Here is a 24190-nt window from a genome sequence, read left to right as displayed (position 1 = left end):
GTGTTATTAGTCTTATAATGAAAGGCCTGGCCCTGCAGGTAGTGGAGGAGGGTTAAGTGGTCCTGTCATTCTCTCCCTGGAGCGATGTCTGTCTGGGACTGGCTGCTGGTGCTGCTGAGGCTGATTATGATAGTGGGGGTGCACTCAACACTGACAGGGATTGGGGACATTTGGCTGATGAAATTTTTTTCATAACTGCCCAACTGTCAAAATTAGATGTGCTGCCAATATTACTTAAACTACTCGATGTGGCAAAAATGACAGCGTGGCCGAGTGTGGATTGGCAGACGAGGGAAGATGAGGAGGAGGAAGCCGCATCTATCCCTGACCCCCGTTGAACCTGTGACATCACTCGGATGATGTCACCAAATGACCCTGGACAACACCCTGTCGTTCTCCGCTAACATCAAAGCGGTGACCCGATCCTGCAGGTTCATGCTCTACAACATTCGCAGAGTACGACCCTACCTTACACAGAAAGCGGCACAGGTCCTAATCCAGGCACTTGTCATCTCCCATCTGGATTACTGCAACTCGCTGTTGGCTGGGCTCCCTGCCTGTGCCATTAAACCCCTACAACTTATCCAGAACGCTGCAGCCCGTCTGGTGTTCAACCTTCCCAAGTTCTCTCATGTCACTACCGCTCCTCCGCACACTCCACTGGCTTCCAGTTGAATCGCATCTGCTACAAAACCATGGTGCTTGCCTACGGAGCTGTGAGGGGAACGGCACCTCCTTACCTTCAGGCTCTGATCAGACCCTACACCCAAACGAGGGCACTACGTTCATCCACCTCTGGCCTGCTAGCCCCCCTACCTCTACGGAAGCACAGTTCCCGCTCACCTCAGTCAAAGCTATTCGCTGCTCTGGCACCCCAATGGTGGAACAAGCTCCCCCATGATGCCAGGACAGCGGAGTCACTGACCACCTTCCGGAGACACTTGAAACCCTACCTCTTTAAGGAATACCTGGAATAGTATAACAGTAATCCTTCTACCCCCCCTCCCCCACCCCCCATAAAAAAAAGGGTAATTGTCCCACTGGCTATCCTAAGTTGAATGCACCAATTTGTAAGTCGATCTGGATAAGAGCGTCTGCTAAATGACTTAAATGTAAATGTCTCTGAAAGCAGTGTAGCAGTCACCATCTTCACAGCCCAGCCAGGTAACCCACATCCCAAGGTCTCCTCCACTCATCAAGGCCAGGCATTTCGAAACAGAGCCAGTGGGGGCATGGCAGACGGCAGCAGTAGAGGTACCGTGATTGACCCTTCCTTCTCCCTTTCTCTGGGGGTCTATGTGGTTTGTTTTAGGGGAAGTGTTGTGGTGACGTTCCCCCCGGTGCCCCAGGAACCAGGAGGAGCAGAGAGGAAGGAAGGGTTTACAGGAGGGCTCAGTCTGTGGGGAGGGAGGGCAGGAGAGAAAGGTAATCCTAGGGAGCGTGTGTGTGTTGCCGGTGCCAGCTCCCACTGTGGTAGACAGCTGAGATTAAAGGGAGGGAGGGTGGATGACTGGCCTTGACCAAGCACTTTCCACTGAGTGGGCGAGCGATAGCACCCCCCTCAACGCACCTCTCCTATCCTTCTCGTCTTCTCTCTACTGCCCCTCTCATCTCACCACCCCCTGGCTACGGCCTTAATGAAGACCACTGTGTCGATAAGTCGATCTGTTTGTAAACTAACCTAGTGGAAAAACCCTCTTCAAACTAACAGGGGAGAGCCTTCCTCAGAGAGAGGGGGGAGAGAGAGGGTGAGAAAGAGAGTGAGGGAGAAAGAGACAGAGGGAAAGAGAGAGAGGGATAGAGAGAGGGAGAGACGGATAGAGAGAGGGGGTAGAATCCAGACCTCCCACATTGTGTAATGCTCTCTGATTACTCCGGTCATGGTTGGTCCAGCTGACCTCTCGAGGCAATAAGGAGATGATCCACCGGACATGGGTGTGTGGGGGGGGAGAGGAGGGGGTGAGGGTTACCCCGGACATGGGGGGGTGTGGGGAGAGGAGGGGGTGAGTGTCTCCCCGGACAAGGGGGATGGGGGGGAGAGGTGGGGGTGAGGGTTACAACTAGGGTTGCAAAGCTATCGGTAATTTACCAAAGCAATTTTGGTAATTAACAGGAAATCTATGGCAATCTATCGTAACTTTGGTAATTTATACTTGAATAACTTTTTTAAACAATTATTCATATATATATTATTCATTTATTATATCTGTGCCCATATTGTCCATACATTTCTAGTAGGTAGACAATATGGTTCAAGAGAAAATAGCTTAATTAATTAAAAAAGCATCTAATCAACAATGGCATTCTTTTCAATTAACTCTGCAACTCTTCCAACTGTTGACTTTTTTCATTTTTTTGACGCCAAAACATTGACAACAAGTAAAATAAATGAAATTTTGTAAAAACAATTATATATAAAGGATATTTCATGCTGAAATCCTCATATTAAACACCAATAGTATTCACTAAGTTGATGGTTTATATTTAGGATAATGTTTTACAGCTTTGTCATTCTATTTTTATTTAAAAATCATCTTATTCAATTATTTCATATATTTTACATGTGATAAGGCCACACAGAGGGCCAGAGATTATTACAGACACCTGTGATAATCTGAAGTACCCAAAAGGGCCACTAGATGTCTTGTGATAGATTAAATAAAATCCTTAAAAACATACCAAACTTCCAAAGTTTCCAGTAATACCCTCCCTTGGCAACCCTTGTTACAACTGACATGGGGGGGGTGGGGCGGGGAGAAGGGAGAGGAGGAGGTGAGGGTTACCCCGGGTCTGACTGTTGCCGAAAGCCCAAACACAGACCACAGGTGTCTATGGAGCAGGCCTGCTCTGCGCTGTCCAGTGGTGGCTAGAGATGTGGGCCTGAGGAATGGGGGAGTGACCTCTACTCACTGTCCTGGTTGGTTTAAGTATCTCTCTACGCCACACAAACAGCGAGAGAGAGACAGACAGACAGACAGAGAGAGAGACACACAAACACACACGAGAGCAGGCGGTCCGGAGCGCTCTCTAAAAGCCACTTATACAGAGAGGAGGCACACAGCGACGATATCAAAGGTGTTTACATAATGAAAGTGAGGAGAGCTCTGCATGGTTACAGTGACAGGGCCCGGAAAAGAAAAGCTTCTTCTTTACGGAAGAATAGAAAAAGATGAAGAAAATCCCCAAACAAAACAAAAAAAAGACAACGGCAACAGTAAAGCAAAGCTGCAGGAAGAATAGTGTTTATTTTAAGGGTTGGCTTGTCTAACATCAGGCTGATATTTAAAATAGAGTCAATTGTTGTCTTACTTCAACCCCCTCCCGTCTTTTCTTTTTTATCAGTGGGGTATATGGAGGAACAAAGCTGATGCACTCCCAAATAAATTCCCACAAGGTCCCTGTGTTGTCTGCCTGTATCTGGGGGACGTTTGTTCTCTGGAGAGATGAGAGGGAGAGAGAAGGGGGGGTCTGCATGGAGGCTCATCTCACTTCCTCTCCCTCTCTCTTTCCCTCTCTCTGGCTATGCACTGTGCTGCGCCGCACTCCTTAATGGCAGTCTAATGACCACCTCAGGTGTTACCTCAGAAGCCGGCCGAGGGATAATTCACTTTTAAAGTACGGCGCCGTGGATGCCTGTGCTTTGGCTCCCCGCCCCCGCCCCCACAACCTCCCGCTCTACCAGCCGCGCCGTGGGGTTTGAGGAGTGATGAGACGCGATAAATCAAGAGAGACAGCTGCCATTTTGCTCCTCTTTAGAGGGATCCTCTTAACTTCCAAACAAAACGTCCGTGACTGATAGGGGTGTGTGGGCTCGCCGTTGCCTTCGCACGCCCTGCTTCCCATCTCGCTGACGGGTATACAGTAGAATAGAGGCCTACTGCTTCCCCCTGGGTGTGTGAAGTGTGAAGTGTGTCTTTTTACCATTTCCCTGTCATCATTACACTTCAGTTGTACACTCCTTTGAAAATGTAACATGACTATACTCATGACTATATAAAATACCATATTGCTGATTAATCAGCATTTACTGTTCATTTGATCAATTAAACTGCATGTACAGCACACACAGGACCCACGGGTGTTAAATAGTAGCTTTGAGCTTGTCTTCACAAAACTGTCTCTACTGTAAAAAGGGATGAACCAACGATACATACAGTGGAGAGAGAGAGAGAGAAAAACACAAAGAAAGAGAGAAATCTTCATAATACAGCCATCTGGATGGGCCCAGGTTCATTAGAATATGGTGTGTGTGTGTATGTGTGTCATCCCACTGATACAGGGAGGGGGGAGAAATATCCTCATTTATTAACAGCTTAATTCAGCTCCATCTGGGCCTGGCATCATGCTTGTCATCTATCAGGGGGAACTATCACTTACAGCAACAATTACACTTTCACTGAGCCCTACAGGGCCCAGGTCACCCTGATCCTACACACACACACACAGGCTTGCAAGAAAACACACACACACACACACACACATAACCTCAAAGGTAATCCTGGAACACACACACACACACAAAAATGAAGAACTGCAGAAGTGTGCATGCTCACACACACACACGAAAACTCGCTGAAATAGACAGACACAGCTCCAAGGGGTACTAGATAGCGTTCAATGATGCAGATCAAACAATGATCTCTCATTCGTGAGTGTGTGTAGTGGGCTAGGCTAAAGACAATAGTGGGAGATATTAACACGGGCAGAACGTGGATCGGCTGACTGAGTACGAGGCACACACACCACACACACACACACACATACATACAGTGGGGGAAAAAAGTATTTAGTCAGCCACCAATTGTGCAAGTTCTCCCACTTAAAAAGATGAGAGAGGCCTGTAATTTTCATCATAGGTACACGTCAACTATGACAGACAAATTGAGGAAAAAAAATCCAGAAAATCACATTGTAGGATTTATAATGAATTTATTTGCAAATTATGGTGGAAAATAAGTATTTGGTCACCTACAAACAAGCACGATTTCTGGCTCTCACAGACCTGTAACTTCTTCTTTAAGAAGCTCCTCTGTCCTCCACTCGTTACCTGTATTAATGGTACCTGTTTGAACTTGTTATCAGTATAAAAGACACCGGTCCACAACCTCAAACAGTCACACTCCAAACTCCACTATGGCCAAGACCAAAGAGCTGTCAAAGGACACCAGAAACAAAATTGTAGACCTGCACCAGGCTGGGAAGACTGAATCTGCAATAGGTAAGCAGCTTGGTTTGAAGAAATCAACTGTGGGAGCAATTATTAGGAAATGGAAGACATACAAGACCACTGATAATCTCCCTCGATCTGGGGCTCCACGCAAGATCTCACCCCATGGGGTCAAAATGATCACAAGAACGGTGAGCAAAAATCCCAGAACCACACGAGTGAATGACCTGCAGAGAGCTGGGACCAAAGTAACAAAGCCTACCATCAGTAACACACTACGCCGCCAGGGACTCAAATCCTGCAGTACCAGACGTGTCCCCCTGCTTAAGCCAGTACATGTCCAGGCCCGTCTGAAGTTTGCTAGAGTGCATTTGGATGATCCAGAAGAGGATTGAGAGAATGTCATATGGTCAGATGAAACCAAAATATAACTTTTTGGTAAAAACTCAACTCGTCGTGTTTGGAGGACAAAGAATGCTGAGTTGCATCCAAAGAACACCATACCTACTGTGAAGCATGGGGGTGGAAACATCATGCTTTGGGGCTGTTTTTCTGCAAAGGGACCAGGACGACTGATCCGTGTAAAGGAAAGAATGAATGGGGCCATGTATCGTGAGATTTTGAGTGAAAACCTCCTTCCATCAGCAAGGGCATTGAAGATGAAACGTGGCTGGGTCTTTCAGCATGACAATGATCCCAAACACACCGCCCGGGCAACGAAGGAGTGGCTTCGTAAGAAGCATTTCAAGGTCCTGGAGTGGCCTAGCCAGTCTCCAGATCTCAACCCCATAGAAAATCTTTGGAGGGAGTTGAAAGTCCGTGTTGCCCAGCGACAGCCCCAAAACATCACTGCTCTAGAGGAGATCTGCATGGAGGAATGGGCCAAAATACCAGCAACAGTGTGTGAAAACCTTGTGAAGACTTACAGAAAACGTTTGACCTGTGTCATTGCCAACAAAGGGTATATAACAAAGTATTGAGAAACTTTTGTTATTGACCAAATACTTATTTTCCACCATAATTTGCAAATAAATTCATAAAAAATCCTACAATGTGATGTTCTGGATTTTTTTTCCTAATTTTGTCTGTCATAGTTGACGTGTACCTATGATGAAAATTACAGGCCTCTCTCATCTTTTTAAGTGGGAGAACTTGCACAATTGGTGGCTGACTAAATACTTTTTTCCCCCACTGTACAGTAAGTTAATGCCTCCATCTCTCTCTTTTCTCCCGTCAATATCAACACCAGGACAGAACGGGTGAGTCTGAGGGGAAGGGTATAGCTGCTGGCCTACAATTAGCTTCAGTTCACTACCAGGTTGTGGTTCATTCAAAGGTCAAATAAAAACCATCTCCTCTGAAACAACGATCAGCACTAAATCACGATCGGAATACAACTAGCATACCGTCCCACCGTGCCCATGTGTGTAGCGTAGTAGCTACACACGTAGCCTGGTGCTGCGTAGCGGTGCTGCCTGGGTTCCTGTCGTACTAATCGAGATGTTAGAGCAGGGATGCTCTTACCCCAGTTCCCTGGCCGATGGAGGCTTTTTGATGCATTGGGGTTAATCTGGCTGACAACATGAAGAGAGGGCCAGGGCTTTCACTCACAGCGCTCATCCAGATACCAGAGCAAACAGCCTTTAATCGCCGCACAAGGTCTTATCCAAACAGGGAGAACAGATGTGACGCTTCTGCTGCTCACATACACGCACACACACACACACACATATATCCAGAGGGATCCACACAATAGCAATTTATTCAACAAACAGCACCTTAAATTATTGGCTTCGTGGGCTGGTATTCAGAAGTTTTCAAACAACTCAATTCAATATGCCAATTCACCACAAACTGGGACATCAAACAAACCCGTTCCGAGAACATGTAGAGTACAGTGAAGGATTTTTGCTCCTTGGAAAGATCTACGCATTGAGCTGTAAAATATATAAATAAAATGAGAATAATTTTAAAATCTGGGCCCACAATGCAATGCCCCTGCATTCAACATCAGCTGCGAATCTTTCCTCCAAGCGGCCATTAAGACATCGTCCACCCATTCAGACGAGGCTGAATTGCAAATTGGACATCTGGTGCTGTGATGCCTCTCACAATGTGGCCGCCATTTCTCCCTAGCACTGCACTGTCACAGCTAGCTCTGCTCGGAAGACTGGCAGGACCATAGAAGGGAGGGAGGGAGGGAGGCAGAGAGAGAGAGAGAGAGAGAGAGGAAGAGGAAGGGAGAGACACAGAAACAGAGACAGAGAGTGAGAGATGATGCTAGTCCCCACCCATGCAGGTTGGGTGGGCGCTCTCTTGCTCATACACCCCCACCCCACACCCCCAGGGACAGTCACGGAAGGGCACCGCATCTCCTTGCTTCCCTTTCCACCCCTTCACAATGCATTGTGGGTAGTGCTCCCACTCTAGGGCGGTTGGTTGATATAGGGCATGTACGCTTCAGGATGGCCATTGTTGTGAACGAGGGCTCTCAGCAGCAGGCTTTTTTTGCGCTCAAATCTAAACCCTGAACTACCCAGGCCTGATCACACAGACAGACAGGAGTCCTAACACACATTAGCCACGCACCTCTCTGTAACTCCACTCCAATATCTTGTTATCACAGCTAGCTTCACCAGCGGCAAAGCCTACTAGCCTACATGTTCTCAATGAATGAGATGCTGCCTCTTTTAACCACATAATCTCATTAGCATGTTAGCTCCTTAATGAATTAACTAAACATCTGGGCCTGCGCCTGATGTCTGAGTTCAGGAAGTTTAAACGACTGTGCTCTCTGGGCTACTCCAATCCGCACTACCAAATGTTTGCTTCCAGCGTTTCAGATGCTGGCGAGATACCTCCGGCAGCAGAAGAAAGAGCGCCTTCAACAAAAGGCTAGTTCACAAAGAACGCACCTGGATTAGAAATTAAACACACAGGTAATCCCACCAAAGAGTCCATCTTTCGCTTTGAACTTCAAAGAACGCAGGGAACAATTAAAAGCAAAATAGCAGGGTTGCAAGTAAAGCAAAAGATTACAAAAGGAAAAACATTGGTTTGTGATTAGCTCATGCATATTGCATGGGTTGAGACTGAGTGAGGCCAAAGTGAACTTTTGGACGAGGTGTGTCACACGTCCGTCAGTCCGTCCGCCCGTCCGTCTGTCAGGGGGCTAACCTAACCTTCAGGCTGGTAATCCTGACAAATGTATATACTGTATGTAGGCCTACATTGTGTGACATGACATATGAGCTCTATGTAGCTGCCTTTCCATATACCAGCATACTTACCTACACTGTATGATACGCACACACAGAGACAGACACACACGTCTGCTAGAGCCATGAAAGTGGCGAGGACCTGGCGGGATTAAGGGTCTTTTGAGTGTGAAGGTGTAAACAGCAAGACCGCTGAGCCAGTTATAAATCAGGGCAAACCAAGCCTGATCACAACACACACACACACACATACTAAGACAGGGATCCACTACTGCTGCCAAGGAGTATCCACCATGTCCTGCCAACCACCGTGTGTGTGTGTGTGCGCGTATGTGTGTGTGGTGCGTCTATGTTCAATACCACTCTGAATCAAATTAAAGAGTTATTAAATCTGGGGAGCGCAGATACAACAAAATCATCATCAAAGTTTTGCCGTTAATAATACAATATGGTAGGGATCTTTTCTCCCATTTACTTATTCAAAATCAGGGATACATTCCTTTCCTCTTTTGTCTTGTTTTAAATAACATCCTATCCTATAGTAAAACAAAATATAAATATTTCAGTACAAAAGGTAAAGGAATATAGTAATGCAGTAGTAAAAATGACAATAGAACATATGCCCTGATGACTGACAGACAGAGTTAGAGGCGGGGGGGGTGAAGGGGGGAATGAGCAGTAAGAGTACGTACCTCTCCCAGGGCCTCGTAGCGTTTCTGGTTCCACCTGTGGAGATCCTCCCGGGCGTTGAACACAAACGCCTCGCCCGTCATGGTGTGCCTCAACCTGCCCTCTGATAGGCAGACAGACAGAGGGAGGGAGATAGAGACAGAGAGACAGACAGACAAACAGAGACAGACAGACAAACAGAGAGACATACGTACAAAGACAGACAGACAGAAAGCGACAGATAGACAGAAACAATGTTAATCTAGGCCTACTCATTGAGACTGATTGAAACCCTCTCTAGGAGGAGTAGTTGAGAAACTTCTTTCAGTATCTCAACTATTTTTGTTCCAGGGTAGGGATCAATCTAGCATCATTTACTAATTGAAAAATCCTCAGAGAAAATAGCAGGCAATTTCCAATTCATGGGCTGAATATCAATTAATCAATCACAGTATCCATTCAAATGGAATTGACCTCATCAACTAGCAGCGTTCAACTGCGGTTGGGGCATGCATGGCAGAAGGGTCTGGAAGGCTAACGTTGGACCAACTCCTCAGGTCCCGAAAGTAAGAGAAAACTAAACGCTGTTCAAACTGACTGCCGCTTAATTATGGCAGGAAAGCTAATGATAGTGTGAGGAGTAGAGCAGCGGTAGAATAAAATAATGTGGTGCTTGTTAGGTTTCTACCACCGTATGGACATGCTGAAGTAGTTCCGCCTGTCAAAAGAAGCAAACTAGCTTTGACCTTCAGTTCGAACTGAGACCCTGCTTTTCTGCGCCTCTCTCCCTTCATGCAATTAAAAGTGTTTGTGGCTGCGGTCCCCCCATCTGGCAGGTACAAGGCCTGCGGATGCGGAGCGCTCTTCCATTCACGAGTCCAACGGCCTTCTGGGACGTCTGGCAGCCCAGGCCCAGACAGCAGGTGTGGCATAAACTCTCTCTTCCTCTCATTCCTTGTTTATATCTCTCGCCCTTTTTTCTCATCCTGGCATCGTCCCATGCGTCTGTAGCCCTATCCACCTGAGATCAACTGTTCCCCACACTGCCTTTGAGGCTGGGCTTTGGATGGCAGCCAATCAGCCTTCACTCTCATTGACCCTGGTCACTCTCCACACCACTCCAATGCCACTCCTCTCTACCAGGCCTAGCCAGCGGGGAGCGACTGGGTGCAGTGTATGTGCGCGCTAAAGGGGTAGTACATTAGGAGTTACATTACGGCAAAAGTGTTTGAATCATTGGGTGGAAACTAGGGACACAAACGCATATTTAGAGTTTACAGGGGAGAACACCTGTGTTTATTTTCAGAGCCCAGGTTCATTTTACAATAACAGCTAAATGAGGAACAAGCAGAGAATAATGTAATGAGGGAGAGAGCAATTCTAGACTAGTAACTTTTTCAAGCTAAACAATTATCCCTGCGTCTGTTTAACGCCTCCAAATACAGAGGTTTACAATGAGGCCATCTATCCTTCTGTTGACACTGCAACATAACAAAGCACAAATCAGTGTTAAATTGTGACCTCTACGACTGCAAAACGCATAATGCTGAAATACTCAAAGTATACAACCCAAATAGCCGGAGGGTCTCATACTTTCTCAATTATTCCACAACGGCAAACCCCGGCAAAAAAAGCATATTGTTAAGATAAAAGATTGCATAAGCATTTTCATCTCCCCCTAAATTGCACCACTTTACACTCTGTTATCGTGTGATAAATCTTACACTGCTTACTCGCCGAGCATTACAACATTTTTGCTTTCATCGTTAGCTGTTAGACAACATTTAGCAGCGAAAAGGCTGTTCGTCAACATGGAGAACTAATAGCCAGCTTGTGCCTACGAGATGGGCGCGGGGGAGGGGGGTGAGGGGTGTATCAGTTTGAAAAGGCGCCCGCAGAAAAGTACCTTGAAGATATCAATTATGCATTCACGGTAGTGAGAGAAGAGATCTACTAAACAACAGTGTGTGTGTGTGTGTGTCTGTGTGTGTGTGTGTATACAAGAGTTCAGCTCCATCGCCTCCACAACACAGCCTCTCAGAGGATTATGTTTCCTCAACTTTTCTCCCCTTTTCTAGCATAATTAGCATGCGTTGCTCAATTTTGGAGCTTAATTAGGTGTACATAACCTTGAATTTCCAGTAATGGAAAACCGGAGGGCTACTGTGATGAAGCCATCATCTTTATAATTAAGATACCTGTATCAACTGTATAGAGCCTCTTATATATTCATTTCATATTTCTTTTTACACTATATAGACGTAGGCTAACTTGGGTGTTGGAGTGAAGAATGCCCTCCAGTCATGGCAGCACTGATCTATCTCCACACTGAGCCGGAAGGACTTTAGTTTGAATAGAAATGATATTCTTGGAGAGGAGAGTGAAGACAGACACCCAGGCAGGCTCCTCAGAAGTGGCAGTCCGGGACTGTTCTTAACAGCAGCAAGGTTATGCAAATCCTCCGTCAGATTGAGCGCAAGGCTGAGTAGGTTACTGACAGGCCGTATAGTACACAACATGTTCTCAGCCCCAGTACAGCCACGCAGTCAGCAGAGACTGTGACAGAGAGAGCGAGAGAGCAGCGCAGGAGAGAGAAAGAGAGAGAGGGGGAGAGAGAGAGAGAGGCAACTGGGGGAATATTAAGAGCCAAAGACACCAGGCCTCCACCTGTGATAAAATAATCCATACATACATAATATAAATTATAATAATCATAATATTAAATGATATGACTTACGCTCGTTGAAGGCATACTCAAACTCCTCAAGTGTCTTGGGGAAAGTGAGCGGAGGTTCATCTTTCTTCATGAGTTCGTCTAGGTCTATCCTGGACAACAGGTCTGGGCCAGGTGTGGGGAGGGACACAGAAAATCTATATTAGCTACATTTGCACTCAGCCTTGCTAAAACATTTTCGTAGTGCAAAATCATTGTGCAAAATGCAAAAAAAATACCATAAACCTAGCGTGATTTAATTAGAAATGTTTCTTCAACAATGTGTCTTATAAGGAGGCAACTATTTATGTTGCTCAGATTAAACTCTTTAAAAACATTTGCCTTCTTATAACACACTGTTGAAGAAAAGTTTTTAATTAAATCACACTGCGAGATTGAGGTTTAATGCTTTTCGCACTTTGCACAATGATTTTGCACTACCAAAGACATCGTAAAAGTCAAAAGTCGAAGACTCTCGTGGTGTCAAATAGGAGTAATTTACACATATTGCTAGCCTGGAGTCATAGTGTGATCCACTAAAATGATTGACTCCATGGTGTCGGCATATGGTGGCAAGATTATTTTTAAGGAGAAAACCCTCCAATGCTGGTCCTCGAGTGAAATAGCGCAAATGTGACGAAGTAGCCGATTATCAAAATGTACACTACCGTTCAAAAGTTGGGGTCACTTAGAAATGTCCTTGTTTTTGAAAGAAAAGCAATTTTTTGCGAAATACAGTGTAGACACTGTTAATATTATTGTAGCTGGAAACGGCTGATTTTTAATGGAATATCTACATACAGTTGAAGTCGGAAGTTTACATTCACTTAGGTTGGAGTCATTAAAACTTGTTTTTCAACCACTCCACAAATTTCTTGTTAACAAACTATCGTTTTGGCAACTCGGTTAGGACATCTACTTTGTGCATGACACAAGTAATTTTTCCAACAATTGTTTACAGACAGATTATTTCACTTATAATTCACTGTATCACAATTCCAGTGGGTCAGAAGTTTACATACACTAAGTTGACTGTGCCTTTAAACAGCTTGGAAAATTCCAGAAAATGATCTCATGACTTTAGAAGCTTCTGATAGGCTAATCGACATCATTTCAGTCAATTGAAGGTGTACCTGTGGATGTATTTCAAGGCCTACCTTCAAACTCAGTGCCTCTTCGCTTGACATCATGGGAAAATCAAAATAAATCAGCCAAGACCTCATTCAAAAAATTGTAGACCTCCACAAGTCTGGTTCATCCTTGGGAGCAATTTCCAAACGCCTGAAGGTACCACATTCATCTGTACAAACAATAGTACGCAAGTATAAACACCATGGGACCACACAGCCGTCATACCGCTCAGGAAGGAGACGCGTTCTGTCTCCTAGAAATGAACGTACTTTGGTGCGAAAAGTGCAAATCAATCAATCAATTTTATTTTATATAGCCCTTCTTACATCAGCTAATATCTCGAAGTGCTGTACAGAAACCCAGCCTAAAACCCCAAACAGCTAGTAATGCAGGTGTAGAAGCACGGTGGCTAGGAAAAACTCCCTAGAAAGGCGAAAACCTAGGAAGAAACCTAGAGAGGAACCAGGCTATGAGGGGTGGCCAGTCCTCTTCTGGCTGTGCCGGGTGAAGATTATAACAGAACCATGCCAAGATGTTCAAAAATGTTCATAAGTGACAAGCATGGTCAAATAATAATCAGGAATAAATCTCAGTTGGCTTTTCATAGCCGATCATTAAGAGTTGAAAACAGCAGGTCTGGGACAGGTAGGGGTTCCATAACACTCGAGGCAGAACAGTTGAAACTGGAATAGCAGCAAGGCCAGGCGGACTGGGGACAGCAAGGAGTCACCACGGCCGGTAGTCCCGGCGTATGGTCCTAGGGCTCAGGTCTCTCAGTTGGCTTTTCATAGCCGATCATTAAGAGTTGAAAACAGCAGGTCTGGGACAGGTAGGGGGTTTCGTAACACGAGGCAGAACAGTTGAAACTGGAATAGCAGCAAGGCCAGGCGGACTGGGGACAGCAAGGTGTCATCATGCCCGGTAGTCCTGACGTATGGTCCTAGGGCTCAGGTTCTCAGAGAGAAAGAGAGAACGAGAGAATTAGAGAGAGCATACTTAAATTCACACAGGACACTGGATAAGACAGAAGAAGTACTCCAGGTATAACCAACTAACCCCAGCCCCCCGACACATAAACTACTGCAGCATAAATACTGGAGGCTGAGACAGGAGCGGTCCGGAGACACTGTGGCCCCATCCGAAGAAACCCCCGGACAGGGCCAAACAGGAAGGGTATAACCCCACCCACTCTGCCAAAGCACAGCCCCCGCACCACTAGAGGGATATCAATCCCAGAACAACAGCTGATTAAATCAATCCCAGAACAACAGCAAAGGACCTTGTGAAGATGCTGGAGGAAACGGGTACAAAAGTATCTATATCCACAGTAAAACGAGTCCTATATCGAAATAACCTGAAAGGATGCTCAGCAAGGAAGAAGCCACTGCTCCAAAACCGCCATAAAAAAGCCAGACTACGGTTTGCAACTGCACATGGGGACAAATATCGTACTTTTTGGAGAAATGTCCTCTGGTCTGATGAAACAAAAATAGAACTGTTTGGCCATAATGGCTATTATGACCATTGTTATGTTTGGAGGAAAAAGGGGGTTGCTTGCAAGCCGAAGATCACAATCCCAACCGTGAAGCACGGGGGTGGCAGCATCATGCTGTGGGGGTGCTTTGCTGCAGGAGGAACTGGTGCACTTCACAAAATAGATGGCATCATGAGGAAGGAAAATTATGTGGATATATTGAAGCAACATCTCAAGACATCAGTCAGTAAGTTAAAGCTTGGTCGCAAATGGTTCTTCCAAATGGACAATGAACCCAAGCATACTTCCAAAGTTGTGGCAAAATGGCTTAAGGACAACAAAGTCAAGGTATTGGAGTGGCCATCACAAAGCCCTGACCTCAATCCTATAGAACATTTGTGGGCAGAACTGAAAAAGCATGTGCGAGCAAGGAGGCCTACAAACCTGACTCAGTTACACCTGCTCTGTCAGGAGGAATGGGCCAAAATTCACCCAACTTATTGTGGGAAGCTTGTGGAAGGCTACCCGACACGTTTGACCCAAGTTAAACAATTTAAAGGCAATGCTACCAAATACTAATGTATGTAAACTTCTGACCCACTGGGAATGTGAAAGAAATAATTCTCTTAAAATACAGTGGTGATCCTAACTGACCTAAGACAGGGAATTTTTACTAGGATTAAATGTCAGGAATTGTGAAAAACTGAGTTTAAATGCATTTGGCTAAGGTGTATGTAAACTTCCGACTTCAACTGTAGGCGTACAAAGGCCCATAATCAGCAACCATCAGTCCTGTGTTCCAATAACACGTTGTGTTTGCTAATCCAAGTTTATCATTTTAAAAGGCTAATTGATCATTAGAAAACCCTTTTGCAATTATGTTAGCACAGCTGAAAACTGTTGTGCTGATTAAAGAAGCAATAAAACTGGCCTTCTTGAGACTAGTTGAGTATCTGGAGCATCAGCAATTGTGGGTTCGATTACAGGCTCAAAATGGCCAGAAACAAATAACTTTCTTCTGAAACTCGTCAGTCTATTCTTGTTCTGAGAAATGAAGGCTATTCCATGTGATAAATTGCCAAGAAACTGAAGATCTCGTACAACGCTGTGTACTACTCCCTTCACAGAACATCGCAAACTGGCTCTAACCAGAATAGAAAGAGGAGTGTTGCACCCTCTACTGGACACTTGGTGAACCTAGCCAAACCAGTCAATTTACACTTTCTTACATGTGAGACAAGGTAGGCTAGATAATAATGATAAAACACATATAAAACATTTTAGGTGTAACCTGCATGTAGGCAAGTGTACACGTCCATGGAGCCTTATATGCGAAGATGTCATTAGGCCCTAGCTTTGTGTTTTTGAAGAATGCTGAATAAAGTTCAAGCTACTTATTAAATTAATTCTTAATCTTCATTTGACTGCACTTTCCTCCTCAACACAAAACCACAATGAATGCAAGTCCACATGTCAAAGCAAAAATGATGACCCCACGGAGGATTTGAACTTGCGTTGCAAGTGTTAAAAAGTGTCAGGAACTAGGCATCTTACACTATGAGCTAATTGTCCAGCCACTTTTCTATGTGATTAAGTTATTTTGAGTATCAGAACGTGCTGGTGGACTTCTGTTAAGGATGCTTTAGTGAAAAAGTGTTGGATCACATCCAACTATGAGGACAATTTGAATTGGCTGAGATGGAATGTGTTACCAAATATAATTATCTGCTCAGTTGGTTGTCCTCAGCATCGTGGCTAATTTGGCCAGGTTGGCCTATGAGAAAAACTAGCAGCTAGCCATTTTAGACCAATGGTTTAAACCCCTCAAACGCAACTCTGGACCTCGAAGCCAGTTCCACTGCATTTTTTTATTGTTCCCCTCTAATCAGGGACCGATTTAGACCTGGGACACCAGGTGTGTGCAATTAATGATCAGGTAGAACAGAAAACCAGCAGGCTCCGGACCTCATTGGGTAAGAGTTGAGTACCACTAGTTTAAACCATGGTCTAAGCAAAAGTTCTGGTTAGTGGTATTTCTGCAGCACTCATGTGATTGCAGAGTTTGCTAAACAAATGGCCACTTGACGCAAATAATCATGATATCATTCTGCCAGGTAGGCATAGGCTACTTTGTAGTACAAATTTAATTGAGAAGGTTTTTGGGAAAGCCTTACCATCTCTACCAGAAGGTTATAATTAGCATCATTGCTAACGGCTACACAAAGTGCAGACAAGCATGCACACACAAATAAGCTTTTTGTGCTTATGGAACATTTCTGGGATCTTTTATTTTATCTCATGAAACATGGGACCTACACTTTACATGTTGCATTTATATTTTTGTTCAGTATAAGTTCAATACATTTACTTCCTAAGTTCAATCGATTTTTGAATATTGTTGAATTCTGTTTTAATGTCTGGACTCCTTGATTCCGTCCGCATTCTACACAATACAGATTGTATAGGGCCCTAAGAGTGGTTACATTGCTCCAGCCCATCCCTCAGCTGTTTAACAAACAAACATCGTTTGAACTACAAATTGCCCCTTTAATAGTCTCCCGAGCTGTTCCATATAGATGGTTGGTGTTTAGCCTTCATAGGGAAAAGAGGGGAAAGCATCCTAAATAGGCCTAGGCTTAACCACTAAATTCAAACATGGCTATGTGTGTCCCATTTTTACTGGAAACTGTGGAAAGACAAAAGGGGTTGTTGAGAGGAGAAAGACCGTAGCCTATAGGCTAGAGATTAAGAGAGCAAGCACATTTCTCCCTTTAGCAGGATCAGACTAAAGTCCTTCCTACTCTCATAGACTAAAATCCTCTCTGCAAACAAGTGTTGATGCAAACAGTAGACCTAGCTGACAGTAGGAGCAGGCTGAAGATAGTTATGATGAAATCACCTCCACAACTAGCACTTTTCACAAGTCTCCATTCGCCCTGATAACACACAATACCTTGGACAACAAGGAATACAAGTTCGCTTGTTTACCAATTACTTTCGAGCTGTGAGTGTGCACAGTGAAAGACAACATTTTCAGGGTACTGTACAAGGAAGGCAATACCATTTACCTAGTTGCTCACCTTTCAGTGCAGTTGTTTTCTCTTTATCCTCTTGGCCGGGAATCTGGGCCATGGTTATCCACAAAATGAACAGTATAAAAACACAGGGTCCAGTAAGCATGGATCTTCTTTTCTTGTGGATCACTGCTGGTTAGCGTTACTCTACATGGAAGGGAATAGAAAATGTGGGTCCCACTTTCTATAGATGGTTTGTAGAATAGTAGTTAGTTACAATGTAACATTAACAACTACATTGTTTTCATTGTAGAGGAAGGTACTTTATAATAGTCTAGGCAGCGAATTAATTTGTAATAATAGTTACAAAGAATGATTTCACACACAAATGCAGAATACATTGTATCCATCTTGAATAGTTAGCAAGGCACACATAGTAAACCACTTCCCTTTACAATTAAATGCCTGGCATTTCTTGACACCACTGTTGTGGTATCCATCATGACTATCATCTAGGTATTGCATAGCCTAATTTAATGTGGCTAGGTAATGTGGACTATTTAGCTAGCTAAGCAATTAACCTGCAGACGTATGCAACTAAGTAAACTAGCTAGCTAGCAGAAATACCTACAAACCCTGCCATATCAAAACGCGTATGCCACAATTAATACAAAGCAAAGTGAGCGACTGTCTATGTCGAGCGACAGACACAGGCAACCCAGATTTATTCATGCATAAAATAACAACCCAATGCTAGGGACTGAGAGCGCATCCATGCAAGCGAAGCAACCTCCAGGAGATAAGCATTCGTTTCACACGTGTGCATGGCAGAAGTAAACGTCAGTGAAATACTACTTTATTTTACAGTCATGCATTATGCTTCAAACACATACCACCACTACAAGCGAATATCCAAAATAAAAATAAACCAGAATCCCCTGCTTCTTTAAAACGTACAAAAACAGGAAGGAATCTTAGAATTGAAAGCTTCCGGGTTACAGAGACAACCGACTGGAAGGAATATTTAAAGATACAGCTCCATGCTGCTTCACCCACCATGCTTCACATTGGAAGACTGAGGTGTGCAGCATTAGCTAAGCACATTCGATTCTTTCATCCTATGCCCCCACCCCCCAACCCCACTACATCCCTGCAACAATGTTTTCAAAAGTATTAGCAATTTTCATCCTCCAAAATAAACATTATATCCCAAAGGCAGGATAGGTTTACTGTTTGAATAAATATGTGTCCTTACATTTTCTCAGGGATATCAACGAGTCATAACTCCTGGAGAAGCATAATCTCATCCTAAACATTAGAATAAACTCTTCTTTGGAATTCCCTTCTGTGTAGACAAAACCAAATCAAAGCTTCCATTCTGTCCTGAGAATATAGGAGAGAAGCCCATTATGTAAACCCTCAAATCTTACAGGAGCAGTGGCTTAAACTTCTACACCAATATGAAAATAATTATTTGCTTATCATTATATTATGTAAAATATAAGCAGCACAGTTTTTCAGATGAAGCAAAATAATAGCTTGAGAGCATTTTGTTGGTGTTAGTATAAGTATTATATTAGTAGCTTAGTATGTATTATATTAGTATATTAGTTTGTATCCTACTGATCACACATTTGCATGAAACTAGGAAAAACAGCAACATATCTGTCTAGTTGACACGCTATGTATGTACAACGGAATAAATAGCAATGTAATGTGGTAAAATCATGAAGAAAATGTATTATTTATTATTTTAATGTTTCATACTGGTAGATTCTGTCTCATCTCATGAATAAGAAAATACAGAAAACCTGGAAACAAAAAGTATCACAAATCACAAATAACAAACTATGCTCTCAGTGCACAAATGTCTGACTGATGTTATATGGTGGGACACATTCCGGTGACATTTTGTAATCATAACACATCTTTGCCTCTAAATCTGAGTATATGAAGTTACTTTTTTGGGAACAGGGAAAAAATATGCTGACACCAATGCCTTTACACAAGCTTCTTCAACATTTCGACAACTTCAGTGATCACATAGTCCCTGGAAAAACATCTTCCCAAGCAAACAAACTCTGCCTCCAATCCAGAAACCTGTCCCGTGGATGTGCACCAAAAATATGAAATCCCAGTGATAACAAACAAGGAGAAGAGAGTGTGTCTCTGGGTACACATACATTAAATAATGCATGCAAACACACACACACACACGCACAGGCAAGCACTCACGCATATACACACACCCAGGGTTTGGGAGTAACTGATTACATGTAATTTAATTACAAAAAAACTGTAATCAGTTATGTTACCAGACATTTTTTTGTAATCAGATTACAGATACTTTTGAAAAACTAGATGATTACTTCTTGGATTACTTTTAAATTCAGAAAGGATGTTTGCAAAAAAATTAATAAAACATAATGAGACCTTTCTGTTTCTCAATGATCCACCTCTCAAATTTGATTCACCTGAGCGAGTCTGCCCACAAGTCAGACGGCAGGTAGCTTAGTGGGTAAGAGCGTTGTGCCAGTAAACAAAAGGTCGCAGGTTCTAATCCCCGAGCCAACTAGGTGAAAAATCTGTTGATGTGCCCTTAAGCAAGGCACTTAACCCTAATTGCTTCTGTAAGTCGCTCTGGATAAGAGCGTCTGCTAAATGACAAAAAAAATGTCAGAGACCACTACGATGGCTTTTAATTTTATTTTTTTTCGAACCAAATGCGTTTGATGGATCCTTTTTGTCTTCTTCTAATGCCTCTTAACCCTTTACACTCATGGGAATTGGCTTGTATGGATAGGGCTATATTGAAATGTTTCTTACAGAAGAAATATGAAACACATATGCATAAGCATTACAGCAATTAAAAGGGAACAGTTTAGGAGATTATGGGGAAATTATTAGACCAAAGTTGAGGACACAACAGTTCACCTGACACAAGACTGAATCCAAATATTACACTGTTGATTTTATGTACATTTACTGTACTTTGTTGTATTTGTTGATAACGACATCTGAAAATACTCTAGATACATTCAGTAATAAGCCTATTCCTGGAAAATGTGGGGTAGGTGCACATAAGACAAAAACATTACAAGGGTTTGAGTGAGAGTACTAACTGATGTCTCAAAGTGGCCATACACCTCTCCAAAGTGTGCACAATTCCCTAAGCAATTACAATGCACTTTTATGACTCAAAGAAGAGTCTTCAACTATATGTTTTTGTTTAGCTCTCCTAGCTGTGCCATTGAGGAACTAGAGTTTAATTTCTAACCCAACCCAGCATCTCCGCCATCACACAATTACCAACAAGCTCTCACAGTCTCACGTCAGAATCAAACGTTCATCCATGCTTCTCAAACATAAAATTTCGAAGTGTTTGGTTACTTCTCTGTATCATTCCAAGGTTAAGTTTAGGCATTAACTCTGAATTCTTAAGGTTAGGCATTAACTCAGAATGGTTAAGGTAAGGGTTAAGGTTTGGGATCGCTGGATTCCAACATGCAACCTTTTGAACCAGAGGCAGATGCTTACGTCCATCCACCATCCCTGTCCACAATGCCCTAGCAAAACCCAAACCTACTTGAAGGTAACAGAACTCACTGTTGCCCCTAGTGGCCGGTTTACACGACTTCTCCCGATGTCCTCAGACATGGATGGATGTCGAATACTGACTTGTATCACGGATGATCTGCCTGCATTTACTGTTGTTGTTTACGCAATCCAAAAACTGTCCATTATAAATCACAATCTGGGTCAGGTGGGCATGATTTGAAAGCTTGTTGTTCTATTGCCAACATGACTAGCTAAGTTATAAAATACGATCTTACAGTGTTAGGCTTTCACAAGGCAATTCAGAGAAAAATATCGTAATTTTGGTGTGCATAGTCATGAGTGCATTTAGGTGCATGTGCCCAGGCAAATTTTCTTCACAATAAACAAAAATAGGCTTATTCTGTTCAGAACAACCCAGGGTATGACGCCATTTCATCTTGTAACTGTACATCAAACATAGTGAACATGATTTGGACATGTGAAGTGCTTGTATGACATCAAAGTGGTATTTATTATGATCCTCAACATCTCATCTTTCAAAATACATCGGGTCATTTTAATTTACAGCATTTCCCTCACTCAGACAACAAAATATTTGCTAAGTTTGCCCAATTACTGGGAGGGATGGGGGCAACTTCATGTCACACGCGATGCTCAAGTTCAGAACAGCTGTCAGTCAAAACCCATACAGTGCCATATCAATAGCTCTGACATCATGTATAGCATGTTACTGTACAGCCATTACGTCCCAATTTAGGTACTTATTAGTGCCCTAATCTGCCATTGTCAACCCGTATACGGGTATGAGTGTAAAGGGCTATAGGGAAAGTAATCTAAAAGTAACTGAAAGTGATCAGTTACTGAGTTTGGGTGATCCAAAATGTATGTTACTGATTACAATTTTGGACAGGTACAGTGGGGAAAAAAAGTATTTAGTCAGCCACCAATTTTGCAAGTTCTCCCACTTAAAAAGATGAGAGAGGCCTGTAATTTTCATCATAGGTACATGTCAACTATGACAGACAAATTGTGGAAAGAAAATCCAGAAAATCACATTGTAGGATGTTTAATGAATTTATTTGCAAATTAGGGTGGAAAATAAGTATTTGGTCACCTACAAACAAGCAAGATTTCTGGCTCTCACAGACCTGTAACTTCTTCTTTAAGAGGCTCCTCTGTCCTCCACTCGTTACCTGTATTAATGGCACCTGTTTGAACTTGTTATCAGTATAAAAGACACCTGTCCACAACCTCAAACAGTCACACTCCAAACTCCACTATGGCCAAGACCAAAGAGCTGTCAAAGGACACCAGAAACAAAATTGTAGATCTGCACCAGGCTGGGAAGACTGAATCTGCAATAGGTAAGCAGCTTGGTTTTAAGAAATCAACTGTGGGAGCAATTATTAGGAAATGGAAGACATACAAGACCACTGATAATCTCCCTCGATCTGGGGCTCCACGCAAGATCTCACCCCGTGGGGTCAAAATGATCACAAGAACGGTGAGCAAAAATCCCAGAACCACACGGGGGGACCTAGTGAATGACCTGCAGAGAGCTGGGACCAAAGTAACAAAGCCTACCATCAGTAACACACTACGCCGCCAGGGACTCAAATCCTGCAGTGCCAGACGTGTCCCCCTGCTTAAGCCAGTACATGTCCAGGCCAGTCTGAAGTTTGCTAGAGTGCATTTGGATGATCCAGAAGAGGATTGGGAGAATGTCATATGGTCAGATGAAACCAAAATAGAACTTTTTGGTAAAAACTCAACTCGTCGTGTTTGGAGGACAAAGAATGCTGAGTTGCATCCAAAGAACACCATACCTACTGTGAAGCATGGGGGGTGGAAACATCATGCTTTGGGGCTGTTTTTCTGCAAAGGGACCAGGACGACTGATCCGTGTAAAGGAAAGAATGAATGGGGCCATGTATCGTGAGATTTTGAGTGAAAACCTCCTTCCATCAGCAAGGGCATTGAAGATGAAACGTGGCTGGGTCTTTCAGCATGACAATGATCCCAAACACACCACCCGGGCAACGAAGGAGTGGCTTCGTAAGAAGCATTTCAAGGTCCTGGAGTGGCCTAGCCAGTCTCCAGATCTCAACCCCATAGAAAATCTTTGGAGGGAGTTGAAAGTCCGTGTTGCCCAGCGACAGCCCCAAAACATCACTGCTCTAAAGGAGATCTGCATGGAGGAATGGGCCAAAATACCAGCAACAGTGTGTGGAAAACCTTGTGAAGACTTACAGAAAACGTTTGACCTGTGTCATTGCCAACAAAGGGTATATAACAAAGTATTGAGAAACTTTTGTTATTGACCAAATACTTATTTTCCACCATAATTTGCAAATAAATTCATTAAAAATCCTACAATGTGATTTTCTGAAAAAAAAATTCTCGTTTTGTCTGTCATAGTTGACGTGTACCTATGATGAAAATTACAGGCCTCTCTCATCTTTTTAAGTGGGAGAACTTGCACAATTGGTGGCTGACTAAATACGTTTTTTCCCCACTGTAACTAGTAACAGATTACATTTAGAAAGTAACGTACCCAATCCCCCCGCACGTGTGCACATACACACACACAGCTTCTCCTTTAGCTTCTAATCCTGTACTGCACACACGTTACAATGTTTCTCATTTAAAACACAAAGGGCTTTTGGAGGAAGGAGTCTTTTTAATTGAGTGCAGTAGTTTTAATTGATGATGTTTGCTGCTGCATACTGCTCATCCTGGGCTGTCTGGGTGACTCCATGGGGGCCTTGGGATCCAGCAGGGCTCTGGTTGAAGTAGGCTTTCTGTAGCTCCTCCACCACAGGCTTCTCTTCATCTTCCAGAGCTGCACCATCCTGCATCTCCCACCTGGAACACACAGACAGACAGACATATACACAGTGCTTAGTTAGTTCCCAGAGTTTGCTATCATCTAGAACACACACATATCCCAGCTCTGTCTGACAAAGACAGAGACACACACACACTTCTCCCTCCGATTCTGCCAGGTTCAGCACAGAGATCAAGTGGAGAATCCTCCAATGCCCACACCACATCCGCACAGTGCACTCTCGCAGATGTACAGTGTTGGTATAAAAACCAAGATGTACACTGTGAAGTTTTCATATGGGATTGTGTCTTGATATTTCAGAGTTTACAATGTGTCAGATTCAGAGCTTTCACTGTCAGCCTGTGTATAGAACTCTATGTTTTACACACAAGAATGAGAGGACTGCTCCCAAAAGAGGT

The 24190-nt window shown here is 43.5% G+C and overlaps 2 protein-coding genes across 7 annotated transcripts in view; both read right to left on the bottom strand.

Annotated features, from left to right (window-relative positions):
* fam172a (family with sequence similarity 172 member A) overlaps positions 1 to 18383 on the bottom strand; it is a 205046-nt gene extending 186663 nt beyond the window's left edge. For 2 of the 4 annotated variants that reach the window (XM_041904537.2, XM_041904541.2), the window contains exons 1-4: positions 18280 to 18383; positions 17441 to 17593; positions 11792 to 11893; positions 9078 to 9178 (exon numbers count right to left, since the gene is read on the bottom strand). In XM_041904537.2, coding sequence (XP_041760471.1) covers positions 9078 to 9178; positions 11792 to 11893; positions 17441 to 17552 — 315 coding nt within the window. In that variant the 5' untranslated portion in view covers positions 17553 to 17593; positions 18280 to 18383. Of the gene's footprint in view, positions 1 to 9077; positions 9179 to 11791; positions 11894 to 17440; positions 17631 to 18279 lie in introns of all 4 variants that reach the window. The other 2 variants (XM_041904539.2, XM_041904538.2) reach the window with 2 other exon arrangements.
* Positions 18384 to 23422: 5039 nt separating this feature from the next.
* Positions 23423 to 24190, bottom strand: part of kiaa0825 (KIAA0825 ortholog) — a 143663-nt gene continuing 142895 nt past the window's right edge. For all 3 annotated transcript variants that reach the window (XM_045226771.1, XM_045226770.1, XM_045226772.1), the window contains one exon: positions 23423 to 23809. In XM_045226771.1, the coding sequence (XP_045082706.1) occupies positions 23644 to 23809 (166 nt within the window). In that variant the 3' untranslated portion in view covers positions 23423 to 23643. The remainder of the gene's footprint in view (positions 23810 to 24190) is intronic.

The sequence above is a fragment of the Coregonus clupeaformis genome, chromosome 18 (assembly GCF_020615455.1).
Source record: "Coregonus clupeaformis isolate EN_2021a chromosome 18, ASM2061545v1, whole genome shotgun sequence".
NCBI classification, from domain to species: Eukaryota; Metazoa; Chordata; class Actinopteri; order Salmoniformes; family Salmonidae; genus Coregonus; species Coregonus clupeaformis.
Note: the sequence above shows the minus strand (reverse complement) of the source record. Positions and strands in the feature narration are given on the sequence as shown.